At 28.2% G+C, this 22,113-nt stretch overlaps 1 protein-coding gene across 1 annotated transcript in view; it reads right to left on the minus strand.

Annotated features, from left to right (window-relative positions):
• LOC145261199 (neprilysin-1-like) overlaps positions 1–22,113 on the minus strand; it is a 1,350,287-nt gene that overhangs the window by 71,753 nt on the left and 1,256,421 nt on the right. Inside the window, exons 13-14 of the mRNA XM_080119525.1 lie at positions 20,823–20,900; positions 12,672–12,775 (exon numbers count right to left, since the gene is read on the minus strand). Of these exons, the coding sequence (XP_079975651.1) occupies positions 12,672–12,775; positions 20,823–20,900 (182 nt within the window). The remainder of the gene's footprint in view (positions 1–12,671; positions 12,776–20,822; positions 20,901–22,113) is intronic.

A 22,113-nucleotide genomic window follows, 5' to 3' on the forward strand; every position in this document is an offset into this window, starting at 1 on the left:
GGAGAATTCCAGAACGACTGGAAACAATGACGTGATAAGCGGAGAACACATACAGCACCGCGTATTCCCAAACGATTACCTATCTTAGTGCTGACAAGGCTCAACGATGCTTAACATTGGTGATCTAGCGGGAACCGGTGTGTCAGCGTGATAATGCCATATAAATATGTATCTACTTATTCAAAGAAATAGTTTCATCTAAATTGATATGTCGTGTTACATTTATTCATACAAATATAATTATCATTCAAACATGGTAGCATTTGAATATATTATCATTCAAACATGGTAGTATTTGAATATATTATCATTCAAACATGGTAGTATTTGAATATATTATCATTCAAACATGGCAGTGTTTGAATATGATTATCATTCAAACATGGTAGTATTTGAATATATTATCATTCAAACATGGTAGTATTTGAATATATTATCATTCAAACATGGTAGTATTTGAATATATTATCATTCAAACATGGTTATGTTTGAATATGATTATCATTCAAACATGGTAGTATTTGAATATATTATCATTCAAACATGGTAGTATTTGAATATATTATCATTCAAACATGGTAGTATTTGAATATATTATCATTCAAACATGGTAGTGTTTGAATATATTATCATTCAAACATGGTAGTATTTGAATATATTATCATTCAAACATGGTAGTATTTGAATATATTATCATTCAAACATGGTAGTATTTGAATATAATTATCATTCAAACATGGTAGTGTTTGAATATATTATCATTCAAACATGGTAGTGTTTGAATATATTATCATTCAAACATGGTAGTGTTTGAATATATTATCATTAAAACATGGTAGTGTTTGAATATAATTATCACTCAAACATGGTAGTGTTTGAATATATTATCATTCAAACATGGTAGTATTTGAATATATTATCATTCAAACATGGTAGTATTTGAATATATTATCATTCAAACATGGTAGTATTTGAATATATTATCATTCAAACATGGTAGTATTTGAATATATTATCATTCAAACATGGTAGTATTTGAATATATTATCATTCAAACATGGTAGTGTTTGAATATATTATCATTCAAACATGGTAGTGTTTGAATATATTATCATTAAAACATGGTAGTGTTTGAATATAATTATCATTCAAACATGGTAGTGTTTGAATATATTATCATTAAAACATGGTAGTATTTGAATATATTATCATTCAAACATGGTAGTATTTGAATATATTATCATTCAAACATGGTAGTGTTTGAATATGATTATCATTAAAACATGGTAGTATTTGAATATATTATCATTCAAACATGGTAGTATTTGAATATATTATCATTCAAACATGGTAGTATTTGAATATATTATCATTCAAACATGGTAGTGTTTGAATATGATTATCATTCAAACATGGTAGTATTTGAATATATTATCATTCAAACATGGTAGTATTTGAATATATTATCATTCAAACATGGTAGTGTTTGAATATATTATCATTCAAACATGGTAGTATTTGAATATAATTATCATTCAAACATGGTAGTATTTGAATATATTATCATTCAAACATGGTAGTATTTGAATATATTATCATTCAAACATGGTAGTATTTGAATATATTATCATTCAAACATGATAGTATTTGAATATATTATCATTCAAACATGGTAGTATTTGAATATATTATCATTCAAACATGGTAGTATTTGAATATAATTATCATTCAAACATGGTAGTATTTGAATATATTATTATTCAAACATGGTAGTATTTGAATATATTATCATTCAAACATGGTAGTATTTGAATATATTATCATTCAAACATGGTAGTGTTTGAATATGATTATAATTCAAACATGGTAGTATTTGAATATATTATCATTCAAACATGGTAGTATTTGAATATATTATCATTCAAACATGGTAGTATTTGAATATATTATCATTCAAACATGGTAGTATTTGAATATGATTATCATTCAAACATGGTAGTATTTGAATATATTATCATTCAAACATGGTAGTATTTGAATATATTATCATTCAAACATGGTAGTATTTGAATATATTATTATTCAAACATGGTAGTATTTGAATATATTATCATTCAAACATGGTAGTGTTTGAATATATTATCATTCAAACATGGTAGTATTTGAATATATTATCATTCAAACATGGTAGTGTTTGAATATGATTATCATTCCAACATGGTAGTATTTGAATATATTATCATTCAAACATGGTATTATTTCAATATATTATCATTCAAACATGATAGTGTTTGAATATAATTATCATTCAAACATGGTAGTGTTTGAATATATTATCATTCAAACATGGTAGTATTTGAATATATTATCATTCAGACATGGTAGTATTTGAATATATTATCATTCAAACATGGTAGTATTTGAATATATTATCATTCAAACATGGTAGTATTTGAATATATTATCATTCAAACATGGTAGTGTTTGAATATATTATCATTCAAACATGGTAGTATTTGAATATATTATCATTCAAACATGGTAGTGTTTGAATATGATTATCATTCCAACATGGTAGTATTTGAATATATTATCATTCAAACATGGTATTATTTCAATATATTATCATTCAAACATGGTAGTGTTTGAATATAATTATCATTCAAACATGGTAGTATTTGAATATATTATCATTCAAACATGGTAGTGTTTGAATATATTATCATTCAAACATGGTAGTATTTGAATATATTATCATTCAAACATGGTAGTATTTGAATATAATTATCATTCAAACATGGTAGTGTTTGAATATAATTATCATTCAAACATGGTAGTATTTGAATATATTATCATTCAAATATGGTAGTGTTTGAATATATTATTATTCAAACATGGTAGTGTTTGAATATATTATCATTCAAACATGGTAGCGTTTGAATATATTATCATTCAAACATGGTAGTATTTGAATATATTATCATTCAAACATGGTAGTGTTTGAATATGATTATCATTCAAACATGGTAGTATTTTAATATATTATCATTAAAACATGGTTGTATTTGAATATATTATCATTCAAACATGGTAGTGTTGGAATATATTATCATTCAAACATGGTAGTGTTTGAATATATTATCATTCAAACATGGCAGTATTTGAATATATTATCATTACAAACATGGTAGTATTTAAATATATTATCATTTAAACATGGTAGTGTTTGAATATATTATCATTCAAACATGGTAGTGTTTGAATATATTATCATTCAAACATGGTAGTATTTGAATATATTATCATTCAAACATGGTAGTGTTTGAATATAATTATCATTCAAACATGGTAGTATTTGAATATATTATCATTAAAACATGGTAGTGTTTGAATATATTATCATTCAAACATGGTAGTATTTGAATATGATTATCATTCCAACATGGTAGTATTTGAATATATTATCATTCAAACATGGTAGTGTTGTAATATATTATCATTCAAACATGGTATTATTTCAATATATTATCATTCAAACATGGTAGTATTTGAATATATTATCATTCAAACATGGTAGTATTTGAATATATTATCATTCAAACATGGTAGTATTTGAATATATTATCATTCAAACATGGTAGTATTTGAATATATTATCATTAAAACATGGTAGTGTTTGAATATATTATCATTCAAACATGGTAGTATTTGAATATGATTATCATTCCAACATGGTAGTATTTGAATATATTATCATTCAAACATGGTAGTGTTGTAATATATTATCATTCAAACATGGTATTATTTCAATATATTATCATTCAAACATGGTAGTATTTGAATATATTATCATTAAAACATGATAGTATTTGAATATATTATCATTCAAACATGGTAGTATTTGAATATATTATCATTCAAACATGGTAGTATTTGAATATATTATCATTAAAACATGGTAGTATTTGAATATAATTATCATTCAAACATGATAGTATTTGAATATATTATCATTCAAACATGGTAGTATTTGAATATATTATCATTAAAACATGATAGTATTTGAATATATAATCATTAAAACATGATAGTATTTGAATATAATTATCATTCAAACATGATAGTATTTGAATATATTATCATTAAAACATGGTAGTATTTGAATATATTATCATTCAAACATGGTAGTATTTGAATATAATTATCATTCAAACATGATATTATTTGAATATATTATCATTAAAACATGGTAGTATTTGAATATATTATCATTCAAACATGGTAGTATTTGAATATATTATCATTCAAACATGATAGTATTTGAATATATTATCATTCAAACATGGTAGTATTTGAATATATTATCATTCAAACATGGTAGTATTTGAATATATTATCATTCAAACATGGTAGTATTTGAATATATTATCATTCAAACATGATAGTATTTGAATATAATTATCATTTAAACATGATAGTATTTGAATATATTATCATTCAAACATGGTAGTATTTGAATATATTATCATTCAAACATGATAGTATTTGAATATAATTATCATTCAAACATGATAGTATTTGAATATATTATCATTCAAACATGGTAGTATTTGAATATATTATCATTCAAACATGGTAGTATTTGAATATATTATCATTCAAACATGGTAGTATTTGAATATATTATCATTCAAACATGATAGTATTTGAATATATTATCATTCAAACATGATAGTATTTGAATATAATTATCATTCAAACATGATAGTATTTGAATATATTATCATTCAAACATGGTAGTATTTGAATATATTATCATTCAAACATGATAGTATTTGAATATAATTATCATTCAAACATGATAGTATTTGAATATATTATCATTCAAACATGGTAGTATTTGAATATATTATCATTCAAACATGGTAGTATTTGAATATATTATCATTCAAACATGGTAGTATTTGAATATATTATCATTCAAACATGATAGTATTTGAATATATTATCATTCAAACATGATAGTATTTGAATATATTATCATTCAAACATGGTAGTATTTGAATATATTATCATTCAAACATGGTAGTATTTGAATATATTATCATTCAAACATGATAGTATTTGAATATATTATCATTCAAACATGGTAGTATTTGAATATATTATCATTCAAACATGGTAGTATTTGAATATATTATCATTCAAACATGGTAGTATTTGAATATATTATCATTCAAACATGGTAGTATTTGAATATATTATCATTCAAACATGGTTATGTTTGAATATGATTATCATTCAAACATGGTAGTATTTGAATATATTATCATTAAAACATGGTAGTATTTGAATATATTATCATTCAAACATGGTAGTATTTGAATATATTTTCATTCAAACATGATAGTATTTGAATATATTATCATTCAGACATGGTAGTATTTGAATATATTATCATTCAAACATGGTAGTATTTGAATATATTATCATTCAAACATGAAAGTATTTGAATATATTATCATTCAAACATGGTAGTATTTGAATATATTATCATTAAAACATGATAGTATTTGAATATATTATCATTCAAACATGGTAGTATTTGAATATATTATCATACAAACATGGTAGTATTTGAATATATTATCATTCAAACATGATAGTATTTGAATATATTATCATTCAAACATGGTAGTATTTGAATATATTATCATTCAAAAATGGTAGTATTTGAATATATTATCATTAAAACATGATAGTATTTGAATATATTATCATTCAAACATGGTAGTATTTGAATATATTATCATTCAAACATGATAGTATTTGAATATATTATCATTCAAACATGATAGTATTTGAATATAATTATCATTCAAACATGATAGTATTTGAATATATTATCATTCAAACATGGTAGTATTTGAATATATTATCATTCAAACATGATAGTATTTGAATATAATTATCATTCAAACATGATAGTATTTGAATATATTATCATTGAAACATGGTAGTATTTGAATATATTATCATTCAAACATGGTAGTATTTGAATATATTATCATTCAAACATGGTAGTATTTGAATATATTATCATTCAAACATGATAGTATTTGAATATATTATCATTCAAACATGATAGTATTTGAATATATTATCATTCAAACATGGTAGTATTTGAATATATTATCATTCAAACATGGTAGTATTTGAATATATTATCATTCAAACATGATAGTATTTGAATATATTATCATTCAAACATGGTAGTATTTGAATATATTATCATTCAAACATGGTAGTATTTGAATATATTATCATTCAAACATGGTAGTATTTGAATATATTATCATTCAAACATGGTAGTATTTGAATATATTATCATTCAAACATGGTTATGTTTGAATATGATTATCATTCAAACATGGTAGTATTTGAATATATTATCATTAAAACATGGTAGTATTTGAATATATTATCATTCAAACATGGTAGTATTTGAATATATTATCATTCAAACATGATAGTATTTGAATATATTATCATTCAGACATGGTAGTATTTGAATATATTATCATTCAAACATGGTAGTATTTGAATATATTATCATTCAAACATGAAAGTATTTGAATATATTATCATTCAAACATGGTAGTATTTGAATATATTATCATTAAAACATGATAGTATTTGAATATATTATCATTCAAACATGGTAGTATTTGAATATATTATCATTCAAACATGGTAGTATTTGAATATATTATCATTCAAACATGATAGAATTTGAATATATTATCATTCAAACATGGTAGTATTTGAATATATTATCATTCAAACATGGTAGTATTTGAATATATTATCATTAAAACATGATAGTATTTGAATATATTATCATTAAAACATGGTAGTATTTGAATATATTATCATTCAAACATGGTAGTATTTGAATATATTATCATTCAAACATGGTTATGTTTGAATATTATTATCATTCAAACATGGTAGTATTTGAATATATTATCATTCAAACATGGTTATGTTTGAATATGATTATCATTCAAACATGGTAGTATTTGAATATATTATCATTCAAACATGGTAGTATTTGAATATAATTATCATTCAAACATGATAGTATTTGAATATATTATCATTCAAACATGGTAGTATTTGAATATATTATCATTCAAACATGATAGTATTTGAATATATTATCATTCAAACATGGTAGTGTTTGAATATATTATCATTCAAACATGGTAGTATTTGAATATATTATCATTCAAACATGGTAGTATTTGAATATATTATCATTCAAACATGGTAGTATTTGAATATATTATCATTCAAACATGGTTATGTTTGAATATGATTATCATTCAAACATGGTAGTATTTGAATATATTATCATTAAAACATGGTAGTATTTGAATATATTATCATTCAAACATGGTAGTATTTGAATATATTATCATTCAAACATGGTAGTATTTGAATATATTATTATTCAAACATGGTAGTATTTGAATATATTATCATTCAAACATGGTAGTATTTGAATATATTATCATTAAAACATGGTAGTATTTGAATATATTATCATTCAAACATGGTAGTATTTGAATATGATTATCATTCAAACATGGTAGTATTTGAATATATTATTAGTCAAACATGGTAGTATTTGAATATATTATCATTCAAACATGATAGTATTTGAATATATTATCATTAAAACATGGTAGTATTTGAATATATTATCATTCAAACATGGTAGTATTTGAATATATTATCATTCAAACATGGTTATGTTTGAATATGATTATCATTCAAACATGGTAGTATTTGAATATATTATCATTCAAACATGGTAGTATTTGAATATATTATCATTCAAACATGGTAGTATTTGAATATATTATCATTCAAACATGGTAGTATTTGAATATATTATCATTCCAACATGGTAGTATTTGAATATAATTATCATTAAAACATGATAGTATTTGAATATATTATCATTAAAACATGGTAGTATTTGAATATATTATCATTCAAACATGGTAGTATTTGAATATATTATCATTCAAACATGGTTATGTTTGAATATGATTATCATTCAAACATGGTAGTATTTGAATATATTATCATTCAAACATGGTAGTATTTGAATATATTATCATTCAAACATGGTAGTATTTGAATATATTATTATTCAAACATGGTAGTATTTGAATATATTATCATTCAAACATGGTAGTATTTGAATAGAATTATCATTCAAACATGATAGTATTTGAATATATTATCATTCAAACATGGTAGTATTTGAATATATTATCATTCAAACATGGTAGTATTTGAATATAATTATCATTCAAACATGGTTATATTTGAATATAATTATCATTCAAACATGGTAGTATTTGAATATATTATCATTCAAACATGGTAGTATTTGAATATAATTATCATTCAAACATGATAGTATTTGAATATATTATCATTCAAACATGGTAGTATTTGAATATATTATCATTCAAACATGGTAGTATTTGAATATAATTATCATTCAAACATGGTTATATTTGAATATAATTATCATTCAAACATGGTAGTATTTGAATACATTATCATTCAAACATGGTAGTATTTGAATATATTATCATTCAAACATGGTAGTATTTGAATATATTATTATTCAAACATGGTAGTATTTGAATATATTATCATTCAAACATGGTAGTATTTGAATATATTATTATTCAAACATGATAGTATTTGAATATATTATCATTCAAACATGGTAGTATTTGAATATATTATCATTAAAACATGGTAGTATTTGAATATAATTATCATTCAAACATGATAGTATTTGAATATATTATCATTAAAACATGGTAGTATTTGAATATATTATCATTAAAACATGGTAGTATTTGAATATATTATCATTCAAACATGGTAGTATTTGAATATATTATCATTCAAACATGGTAGTATTTGAATATATTATCATTCAAACATGGTAGTATTTGAATATATTATCATTCAAACATGATAGTATTTGAATATATTATCATTCAAACATGGTAGTATTTGAATATATTATCATTCAAACATGATAGTATTTGAATATAATTATCATTCAAACATGATAGTATTTGAATATATTATCATTCAAACATGGTAGTATTTGAATATATTATCATTCAAACATGGTAGTATTTGAATATATTATCATTCAAACATGGTAGTATTTGAATATATTATCATTCAAACATGGTAGTATTTGAATATATTATCATTCAAACATGATAGTATTTGAATATATTATCATTAAAACATGGTAGTATTTGAATATATTATCATTCAAACATGGTAGTATTTGAATATAATTATCATTCAAACATGATAGTATTTGAATATATTATCATTCAAACATGGTAGTATTTGAATATATTATCATTCAAACATGGTAGTATTTGAATATATTATCATTCAAACATGGTAGTATTTGAATATATTATCATTCAAACATGATAGTATTTGAATATATTATCATTCAAACATGGTAGTATTTTAATATATTATCATTCAAACATGGTAGTATTTGAATATATTATCATTCAAACATGGTAGTGTTTGAATATATTATCATTCAAACATGGTAGTGTTTGAATATATTATCATTCAAACATGGTAGTGTTTGAATATATTATCATTCAAACATGGTAGTATTTGAATATGATTATCATTCAAACATGGTAGTATTTGAATATATTATCATTCAAACATGGTAGTGTTTGAATATATTATCATTCAAACATGGTAGTATTTGAATATATTATCATTCAAACATGGTAGTGTTTGAATATATTATCATTCAAACATGGTAGTGTTTGAATATATTATCATTCAAACATGGTAGTATTTGAATATATTATCATTCAAACATGGTAGTATTTGAATATATTATCATTCAAACATGGTAGTGTTTGAATATATTATCATTCAAACATGGTAGTATTTGAATATATTATCATTCAAACATGGTAGTGTTTGAATATATTATCATTCAAACATGGTAGTGTTTGAATATAATTATCATTCAAACATGGTAGTGTTTGAATATATAGTTAAGTGTTAGTTTTACTCAGTTAGAACCGCTTCTCACTCATTTTGCAACCAAATTTCAAACAAATTTTTCCAGTTCATAGCTTAGGTATATTTTGAAAAGAAAAGTTTTCAATTTTCGTTCAGTAAAACAAACTTTATAATAAATTATTGTGTTCAAAACTTCTCAGAATCCGCTAGGAACAGAGAGAAGCATTTTTTTTTATTAACTGTTGGTTACCATAGCAACCAAATCTGTTACGCTACCTCAAATCGGCTGGGAACGGCGGAGATGATGACGTAATAGGATATAATAAAAGCTGCCGCTAGTAATTCACCACTGTCTCGATCTGTCGCTAATAATTCACAGGTAACAAGTGAAACAGAGAGAGAAAATTTTATTTCAAAGCAAGGCCTGGAAAAATCATGGATTACATAGAAAAATGCGGGCATGAAAAGTAATATGGTTAATATTTAAACATGGAAAATTAAAAGGACTAGTTGTTAAAACTGGAAAAGAAAAATATAAGGTATTTTAGTAAAATATATAATAAATTTATAACTTAAAATATTGCAGTATTAATTGAAAGTTGATTATATAATGTTAAATTGAAATTTGTAAAAGATTCGTAATGCTGCAATATTTTAAGTTTGATCTTAACCACATTAATTTTCATGCTCGCATTTTTCTCTGTAATACAATATTTATTAAATACTAATTTCCTTCTTGTACGTAACTTGTACAATATCAAATAACCATTAAGGTATAAACAAAGGCAGATATGGTAATGTTTTGATTTTTTTTTTGCAAATAGCTACCGCATAGATTCAAAAGATACATACGTATTCAAATACATTGCTTCATTTAAATCATTACATCGTTCTACAGTTAGTCGTACAAATCTATATAATTTTTTGCGCATGTAGTCAAATTTATCAGTATAGTATTTGCCTATTCAAACGGAAGCTCCCTACATAGATTCTATGTGTGTTTATATAAAGAAATATGCAATCTAGTTTAACGTCAAGAATGAGAGTTCATATAGAAACGTTGTTTTAATTTGAATAAAATAAAATACGCATCAAGTGCGATTGAAAGCTAAATCACAACGTAATATTAGGAAGATAAACAAGTATTTTACTTGTTTGAAATTTATAGCAAATATATTTCAGAGGTATACTCCATCTTCAGTGTGCAAGGAAGAAGAAGAGGAAAAAAGAAACAAAACAACACACTGAAGATGGCGTATACCTCTGAAATATATTTGTGATAAATTTCAAACAAGTAAAATACTTGCTTATTTTCCTAATATTACGTTGTGATTTGGCTTTCAAGCGCACTTGATGTGTATTTTATTTTATGTAATTTAGTTGTCGTGTGTATGCGCGTGTGTGAGTACGTGAGTGAGTACGCGTGTGTGTATATAAGCAGATATGTAAGAAATTCAGGAGTTTATGGTTTGAGTATGTAATGAGATAGATAGATAGATAGATAGATAGATAGAGAGAGAGAGAGAGAGAGAGAGAGAGAGAGAGAGAGAGAGAGAGAGAGAGACGAAGGGGGAGATAGCGTAATAGAGAGCTCCATCCCAGAATATTGCCATAAAACAGTAGATGTATGTTTGTATGTCTGTGTGTAAATATTTAACCGATAAACTCTTAAGCTACTGTTCACATAACGCTGAAATTTACAGGAAATAGTAATCATACACCAATGATTGTTTATAACGAGTAAAATCTTTGTCTGGATTGATAAATAACGCGTACAGAAATATGTCTGCAAATTGTAATGCAAAAATGTTCATTTCAACTTCCCGACATATTTTTTTTCTGCGCATGCCCAAATTCAATTTATTTCTTCAAGTCGTTTAATAGTAAATCTTTCATACCAATTTCTAGACAGCTACATTAGTAGGGAGCGCAACTAGAGCGCTAAATGTTTCGCTTTCGATTCTAGCTGATGGCACCCAAGTCATTTTTTGAAATTTTGTAAATCAGTACTATCTATTAGATACAATATAATATTCAATAGAGAATTGGATCTGTAATAATAAATACGAAATCTACACGAAGTAAAAAAAATATTAAAGCGTGTTTTACAACCCAGCAAGGCTGGAACCCTCCCCCCTCGCTATTACAATGATATAATTAATAGGGCTAGGACAACAGCATATTCTTTTTATTGTTTTGACTCTTGAGTATATATCTGACACATTTAGACATGATTAATCAACCGAGAACCATATCACTCTACATAAAAGAAACATATAAGATATCAATGGATGAGAATCAAAACAAGGAAAAGAATATGCTGTTGTCATAGCCCTATTAATTAAATGCTGATTTTCATATATTTTCATAACTTTTACGGTGCCAAAATAACAACCAGAGTATAAAGAAATTCCATCGCCTTTGACGTAGCTGTGCGGACGTATATTCTTGGAGATCAAACGTTGGTATGAATAAAGGATTTCCTGCAAACGTTATACAATATTTGACCGGGCGAAAAGGCCAAGGCAAGGATGAGAAGGAAACTCACTCACTCTTCACTGTCGACGGGTTGCCGTAATTGCTTGAGGTTCATCATTCCGCTCCATTTAATGGCTGTGATGACATTAGTGAAATAAGTGTCTGGATAATATTCTACCTGTCACAAGCAAAAGAGCGGTTAAGTGCAAAAGTCCGAAATACAAAACAAAAGGCTTCAGCGTCATTCACAGCAATTTCAAGAATGATTGTTTAAATTATAATAATAGGTGATTGTTTAAATCGGTGATCTTTCAAACAAACGCGTTTCAGATGAAAACATTATTAAGTACTTACGTGTCATAGCGATATTAGTATTAGGTTGGTGCAAAAATAATGTCGTATATATATATATATATATATATATATATATATATATATATATATATATTAAAACGACATTATTTTTGCTCCAACCTAATATAAATGCCAAAAAATTACGAAAAATGATCCAATAGATATGTTAGATGTATTAAAAAAAAAAACATACAAAAAAACATTTACAATTACATTATGAATTTTTCCCTTAAGAATGGCAGACCCTTAATTTGTCAATTGAAGTCAAGGATTATCTCTCTTGTTTGTCATTAAAACATACGATAAAACTCAATAATTCTATAAATTGTATTTTTACTAGTAATTATTTTTCTACTGGACCATTTTTTTGTCACTTTTTGGAATTCATAATAATTTCGCCATGACACTTAAGTACGTAGTAATGTTTTCACCTGAAATGCGTTGGTTTAAAAGATCAATAATGTAGGCAAGCACCCAATAATAGCATATTATTTTGGATTATTCTGACTACTATTCTCATCTTGGATGTTATTTTCACAACGTTTCGACCAATGTAATATTTAACATTCTTTACGTTATTTTTTTTTACAAGGAAATCACTATTTATAATAAAACTAAAGGATACTCTAAGATAAGGAGTGTAAGACGATCGGCGAGACAACCGCATAGTCGTAAAAATTGGATAGAATTTGATTATTTAAGGGGACAGCTCGACAAGAACTTGTTTACATTGAACTTGAAGACCATGTTGTAGTCAGTGGAAAAAGCCCCGTTCATCTTTAAAAACTAGTGACATTTTATAGAATTTCGAACTGAATTAATTAATACTTCTACCTGGCCATCTTCTAAAATATAAATCTCACCTGTCTATTTAAATATATATATATATATATATATATATATATATATATATATATATATATATATATATATATATATATATGTATGTATGTATGTTTGTTTGTTTGTATGTCTGCCTAAAACTTTCGACAGGGGCAAAGGATTTTCACAACATCGGTATCATTTTGAAGCTCGACATCTCGGACGACAAATATCGGCAAATTGGCCCAAAACATTAATTCCTTCGCCCTCAACTGGGCAGTTTTCTACAAGGAGGGGTTGATTTTTTGCGGGACATTTTTGCAAGTCATCGTATCGGTTGGATTGACTTTTCCTAATTTTAACGTTCGGAACTTCCGATTGCGTCATGGAGTAGGGGTAAGACGTCAGATTTTCTTTCACTTGTTTTTTCGCCTTTGCATCACGGGTTCGAGCCTACCTACCTACTACCACTTCCCTTTTTTTTTTGCTCAACACACATCCAAACATCCGGGCAATGCCGGGCTACGCCGGGCAACGCCGGGCAACGCCGGGCACCTAGGCTAGTCTAATATATTAAAGGAAAAATGTGTGTGTGTGTGTGTGTGTGTTAATATGTCTCGCAAAATTTTCCACACACGCGAAGGGTCCTCACGAGATCGGTATCATTTTGAAGCTCGAACCTTCGGATGAAAATATTAAAAAAAAATTGACCAAAAACATTCATTCCTTCACCCTCACCTGGGCAGTTTTGTACAAGGAGGGGTCACTTTTTCGTCGACATTTTGGTAAAGTCATCATACGTGCTTGCGATGACTAACCTTAATTTGAACCGCAGCGGAGTCATATGTCATGATGACCTCGAGTGTTAAGCAGTTTGCTTTTTTTCACCTTTTTTTCTTCCTTCGCGTTACAGGTTCGAGCCTGCCTACTCCTTATTTTTCTTTTTTTTTCTTCTTATTCTGAAGCTTACGTAATGGAATTTTTTCCCTTTAAAACAAAAACTGAATTATTTTACTGTTCGCTTAAACGTTTCTGCTTAGTTTTTCACACCTCTCTCCACCCAGGCTGCGTCTATTTTTTCTGGTTGTATTGATTCCTTAGTACACCACCGCTCCATACCCGGGCAACGCCGGGTACCTCCGCTAGTGACTGTTCTCGTTCCGTCAGCCATGAAGTATTAAATAATTTAACATTTTATTATTAGTTATTAATTCCTGTATTAAGGATCGAACCTTCAAAGTTCAAAAGTTTTGTGGGTCCGTGTCACAACGGAATAATAAGTTCTAGGTTACAGTTATCTGGAGGGTGGAGGTTCAATCCTCACTACAAGTAGTAAGGTAGTAGCTGAGAATATCATAAAATATTACCTAACACTCCAACGTGGTCACAGTGAAACAGAGCGCAGATGCGCGTATGCTAATGCATCATTCGAAATGATGTCACCGTAAGGATAAAGAAAAAACTATATAAAAAAACGTGTGCAGCAGACATGGGGAGCACGTTCAGGAGCACGCTCGGGAGCACATTTGAGATCACGTTGGAGAGGTGGATGACGTTCGAGAGGATAGAGGTCCGAGAGAAGAAGCACGATCTCGCGAGAGAAGACGATCGCGTTTTATTCGGGGAAAATACCCAGAAATAAATGTCGTTGTTACAAAAGAAAAAGTGAGTTGAGTTATTACTTGTCTTTTGTTCATTGCGAGGTACTCTGCTACAACATGTTGGGTCCTAAAAGGTTAAATGTGTAATCCTCAGTACAGGTGAAACTCAAAATTGTGAATTACTTAGGACTTGTTATAGAGTGCGGAGGCGCCTATGCAAATTTATACGAAATGCGAAATGACGTCACCGTTAGGATAAAGAAAATGACTATAAAAAAGAACGCGTGTGACAGAAAAAGAAGCCCGTTCGAGAGCATGTTGGAGATCACGTTAGAGACGTGGATGACGTTCGAGAGGACAGATGTAAGGTAGAAGGAACACGATTACATGAGAAACGACGATCACGTTTTATTCGGGAAAATACCCGGAAATAAATGTCGTGAGTTGAGTCATTACTTGTCTTCTGTTCCTTGCGACGTACTCTGCTACAATGTGTTGGGTCCCTGTACAATGTTACGATAGCTGACGGGATGACAATAATATACCATCGTAAATTAAACTTTGTGTAGATTCCTGTTAGAAGAAGTAACTGATCGGCAGTTACATCGGCCGAAACGTTGCGAGAATCATAACCAAGCTGAGAATAGTAGTCCAAATCACATAGATTATACAAATTACCAATCCTCATCGTAAAACATTTAAAAGACATGACCAAAAAAAAAAAGGAAACAAGAAAAAAAAATTGTCTAAATGGCAGAAAATGAAACTAATATAACATGATAACATTGGAATTATTCACTTTGAATAAATATTTATGAAAAACAAACAAAAAAAACAACAAAACAAAACAAAAAAAACATGTAAAGAAATAATTTTTAATTTTCTTTAACATTAGCTTTAGCATTATAAAAAAATGTACATCAGATAAAATGCAAAAGAAAGAAATATACTTTGTTTAAGTAAGGACGATCACAGGCTTAAAATGACCGTTTTGAAGGATCGCAAAAAAACTTATGTTGACCATACCAAACAATTCGAAACAGCAAAAGGAAATTCTCTTTCTAGAGTGACAATATCCAGAAGGATGAAGGAAATGGGATTTTCATCAAAAAGATGTGCAAAAAAACCTTTGTTAACTAAGAAGAACATCAGCTACCCTTGATCGCTCTTAGAGGCAGCATCCTGTAAGCGAACAACTCTACGGACACCTTCCTAGGATCTCAGCGCTGATTTCCTGGTCACTGCTAGAGGGTTAAGAAGATTATGGATCTTCCTGACAGCATCTCACAGCATCTCGCTCTGTCCTCGATCACACCAGATGGGTCAATAGTTGCATTGTTTTCTCTGCTAGTTGCTCAACGTAGGTTCTGAGCGATCTCTCCACTGAACTAGGTGAATGTTTTAGTATCCATGAAAGAACATCGTTGAAAATTTCATCGTTAACTCACCGGCAGTGACCAGCAAATCTAGTTTTTTTTTCTGTAATCGGGACCGCACGAAGCTGGATACTCCATCTGATTATATGATGTCTTGTCCTGAAACCCAGTAAGATTAAAAGACCGCAATAAAAATGCACTATGACATATTTAAATAGTACATTTGGGGTGAGGAAAATAAGGTTCTCAACTTCATTACTAAGTGTTTGAGAGGTGAACGAGTACTTTAATGGAATATTCGAATATCCAAACATTTCATATAGAGATAAAGTGTTAGCCCTCAGGAAGGAGTCCTTTAATTTACGAGAACTTCGACTGAAGTAAAATAACACATGTATATATAAGCATTTCACACACACACACACACACACACACACACACACACACACACACACACACACACACACACACACACACACACATATATATACATATATATATATATATACACTCGTGAACAAAAAAAAATGGGCCATGATTAAAATTGGAACAAAAATAAATGGGCCATGATTGAAATTGGAAAGAAAACAATTTTTAAAATTTTTATCGCTTGTTTGCTAATAATTAGCTGTTATTTAGTATTTTTCAGATTATTAGTATTAAAGATGAGTCCAAGAAAAGTAAGACGACATCTTGACGAAAAAATTAAAAAACCGAATTGCAGGATTACGACAGGCAAATTTGACTTACAAGCAGATTTTCGACATTTTGAAAGAAGAAAAGGTGGCAACATCTCTTTCAGCTGTGAAGAGAATTGGGCAAAGGTTCGAAATTGAAGGCACAGTGAGCAGGAAAGTTGGTCCTGGTCACCCCAGAGCATCCACAATGAAGGACGATCACAGGCTTAAAATGACCGTTTTGAAGGATCGCAAAAAACTTATGTTGACCATAGCAAACAATTCGAAACAGCAAAAGGAAATTCTCTTTCTAGAGTGACAATATCCAGAAGGATGAAGGAAATGGGATTTTCATCAAAAAGATGTGCAAAAAATCCTTTGTTAACTAAGAAGAACATCAGCGACAGAAAGACATTTGCATTATGTTACGGTACGAAAGATGCAGATTGGTTTAGAAATGTTTTCTGGTCAGACGAATCAAGATTTTGCCTTGCCAGTGATACCCCTGAACGTTGCATCCGAAGACCCGGAGAAAGATTTTCACCGAATTGCATAAAAACCACAGTAAAACATGGAAACGGAGGAATAATGGTATGGGGGACCTTTTCTGCTGCAGGAGTTGGGGAAATTATCAGATGTGATGCGTCAATTAATGCCAAAGAATACATTCAAATATTAGAAAGAGGTCTATTACCAAACATCCAGAAGTTAGAAATTAACAATGACATTATTTTTCAACATGATAATGCCCCTGCACACACAGCAAAAGTCACAAAGAAGTGGCTTACTGATAATTCAATTGATGTGATGTTTTGGCCTGGCCAAAGCCCAGATTTAAACCCAATGGAAAATATTTGGGCTATAATATCTCGTGCATTAGTTAGAAAAACTTTTTCCAACAAAGAAAAATTATGGGAAGCAGTACAAAGAGAATGGAATAACATCTCCTCTTCACAGTGCTCCAAGTTGGTTGAGAGCATGATAAAAGAATTGATCTTTTAAAAAGATCTAAGGGCAATTCCATTCCATACTAAGTTTTTATTAAAGTAAATATCTTGCTCTTTATATTTTTTACTCATTTTCGTTTATTATTTAATTGCATTTTGTGTAATGCAGCTTTTTGTGCAATAAATTGTGAATTTCTTTCCTGGCCCATTTTTTTTTGTTCATGAGTGTATATATATATATATATATATATATATATATATATATATATATATATATATATATATAATGCTCCGTATCTTGATTTTAGCATATTGGGAAGTGATATACAAACTGCCATTAGCGTATTAAGCGACGATTTTTGTGTAAAAATATCGAACGGAGGCATTTGGACGATGTCACAACATCGTTAATTCATTATCTCCACAGCAGCAGGTGTATAGCGCAATGGTGAGAAGCCTCGACTGTCATTTGAGCGGTCGGGTTTCGATCCTGGCTTGGGGCAGTTGCCTGTCTAGCCGCACTGATGAGTTGTGAAACAGCGAAACAGTACTGCATGTGGATGACTTCCAATTAAAACAAAAATAAATAATACATAAATAAAAAATAAAAATACGAAACTACGGGTTAAAACGGAAAACTATCTTCACATAACACAAAAAGATGGCGGAAGTGAGGAAGCATATGGCTTTGGAAGAGTTTTTACACGAATACGATGTTCAGCATGTTAAAAATATACCTTTCGTTGTAAAAATCTAATGGAAAAACATCCGAAGAAGTTGGTAGGGACAGGATATGTTTATGGACATATAACTCGTGAAATTGCCTTCCCACTAATGAAACAGCTGTAATGGAAAACGTCCAGGAAATAAATGAAGGTTATAAAAAAGAAAACGCGAGTCTTTGAATTTTCAACAAAATTTTGCACTATATATATATATATATATATATATATATATATATATATATATATATATAGACTATGAGTCGTATGAGGTTCCGCCACAGCAACTAAGTTATTCGGAAATCCACACAGATGATTTGTTTATAGTGGTGAAGGCTTTGTCTAGAACCAACCACACCTTTTGCTATTACTGCTAATCCTTGTCGGTGCAGATGACTGCCACAAGACAAAGCACACAGTACAACGCAGGTTCTTACACCAGATTTACCTTCTACTAGATGCATGTCTTAACTAAGATCTGGGGTGCATCGCTCTAAGTAAATTAATGCGCCTCCAGATACCAAGCTGGAAATTTCTACAACTCGGCGCGGTACATACAGCGCCTAGCCTTCCCAAATAGTCACCAATCTGGTACTGAACGTTGCTTAATTTCGGTGATATATATACAACACAATCACGTTGACATACCGGTTTTCGCCAGATCACCGAAATTATATATATATATATATATATATATATATATATATATATATATATATATATATATATATATATATATATATATATATATAATGCTACTTATCTTGGGAAGTGATACACAAATTACCATTAGCATAGTAAGCGATACTCTTTGTGTAAACAAATCGAGCTTAGGTATTTCGGACGATGTCAAAACATCGTTAATTCACTACCCGTACAGTAGAAACCGTTTAGCGTAATGGTAAGAAGCCTTGACTGTCGTTCAGGCAGTCGGGTTTCGATCTTGGTTTGAGGTAGTTGCCTGTCTAGCCGCACTGATGAGCTGTGATACAGCAAAACAGTACTGTATGTGGATGACTATATATATATATATATATATATATATATATATATATATATATATCTGTAGTCGTACTATTATAAGGTGATATAGAATATAATGTATAGATTTTTAGCATTTACTTCAACAGTTCTCAAAATGGAAGTTTTTTTTATTTGTTTATTTTTCACCTCCGAATAAAGCATATTACCACTTAGAACGTAACAGGCTATATTTCGGATCGTGTCTAACAGGGAACTGTGGCGAGTAGAACAGCGAGATGTTTGTTTGCAATACATCTAAACTTCAGGAAAGCAGCACACTCTGGAAAGCAGGAAACAGGGAGAGAATTCCAAAGTCTAGCAGTCCGAGGGAAGAAACTATTAGAGTAGAAGGCTTTCCGGCATCTAGGTACCTCAACAGTGAAGAGGTGGGATTTTGCAGCTTGTCGTGTCAGTCGGGAGTATTTATGTGAAGGGGGAACAAATGCTAAGGGTTCATCAGAGCACATTCCATGAAAGTTCTTATAAAATAGGAACATAGATGCGACATTGCGGTGATGGGACAGAGGTTAGAGTTTGGCCAACAGTTCGGGAGCTGCTAGATGTGAGACTCTCTTCTTCTGGGCTCTGTTTAAGAAGGAGAGACTAATGGAATTTAAACAAAATATTTAAAAAAATGATTTATAGGATTTTCTAAGAAAATGATTGAAAATGATTGATAAAAACGATTGAATACTTTACATACATGATCGTACATGTTCGCTAAAATGGTTTCATTCAGTATATATGCTGGGTAACCAATCCTTTCGACGATAGCATTTGCCTGAAAACAAGATAAAAAACATTCAACTTTATTAAATTTCACGTGATGCATTTTTTCGTGACATCAGAAGCTAATTAGTCAAACGTACGTGCAGAATTACATTGAAAATTTAATAATTACATATTTGGTACTTATGCAGAATAAAGACCGCACTATCGTCGGAATTTTTAGGACAGTTTACGTAAAACGCCGGAAGGTGCAACACGAATTTCGTAAAATTTTTTTTTGCGCAAATGTGTATCATTTTTTTTTAAAGCGAAAATATATATTATTTCTGTTATTACGAAGATAATTCAATGAAAAATTAATTGGGGGGAATGAAAACAATATTCATTTTGTTGTTACAAAGAAAATACAATAATTATTTAAGAAATTCAAAGAAAAAACACTCATTGTAAGGCAAGTTTCATGAATAAATATAATTTTTTTTAAATAACAAACAACAGCTAGCAGACAAATATATATATTTTTATATAATTTTGTATTCGTTTTTTTAAGTGATTTCTTTTGTTTAAATCAAGATAAATATTTAATATAAATATCTATCTTTTTCATAACAAATTAATGATAGCTATTGTGGCTTCATTGGCACAAAGTTTTGGTATCCTTTGGGGTTTTACATAAATTGCCTGGAAAATTTGAACGATAGCACGGTTGTTATTCCGCTTTAGTATCCAATATTTAACACAAATTAAATGTAATTAAGAAAAGCAGAATTTTGCGATAATCAAATATTCTTCTTCTTCTTCTTCTTCTTCTTCTTATTATTATTATTATTATTATTATTGCTATTTTATTATTATTTTTATCATTATCATTATTATTACTTTTATTATTATTATTATTATTATTATTTTATTATTATTATTATTATTATTTTATTATTATTATTATTATTTTATTATTATCATCATTATTATTTATTATTATTTTTATTATTAATATTATTATTATTTTTAATTTATTATTATCATTATTATTTTTTCTTCTTCTTCTTCTTCTTTTTATTATTATGATTATTATTATTTTTACTATTATTATCATTATTATTTATATTATTATTTTATTATTATTATCATTATTATTAAGAGTATTATTATCATTATTATTATTATTATTATTTTATTATTATTATTATTATTATTAAAATTGGTATTTATCGGACAACTGTTCTCATTTTTTATGTTATACTCACAACGTTTCGGCCAATGTA

Source organism: Euprymna scolopes, chromosome 37 (genome assembly GCF_053919585.1).
Source record: "Euprymna scolopes isolate OS-2025 chromosome 37, ASM5391958v1, whole genome shotgun sequence".
In the NCBI taxonomy this organism is placed as follows: domain Eukaryota; kingdom Metazoa; phylum Mollusca; class Cephalopoda; order Sepiida; family Sepiolidae; genus Euprymna; species Euprymna scolopes.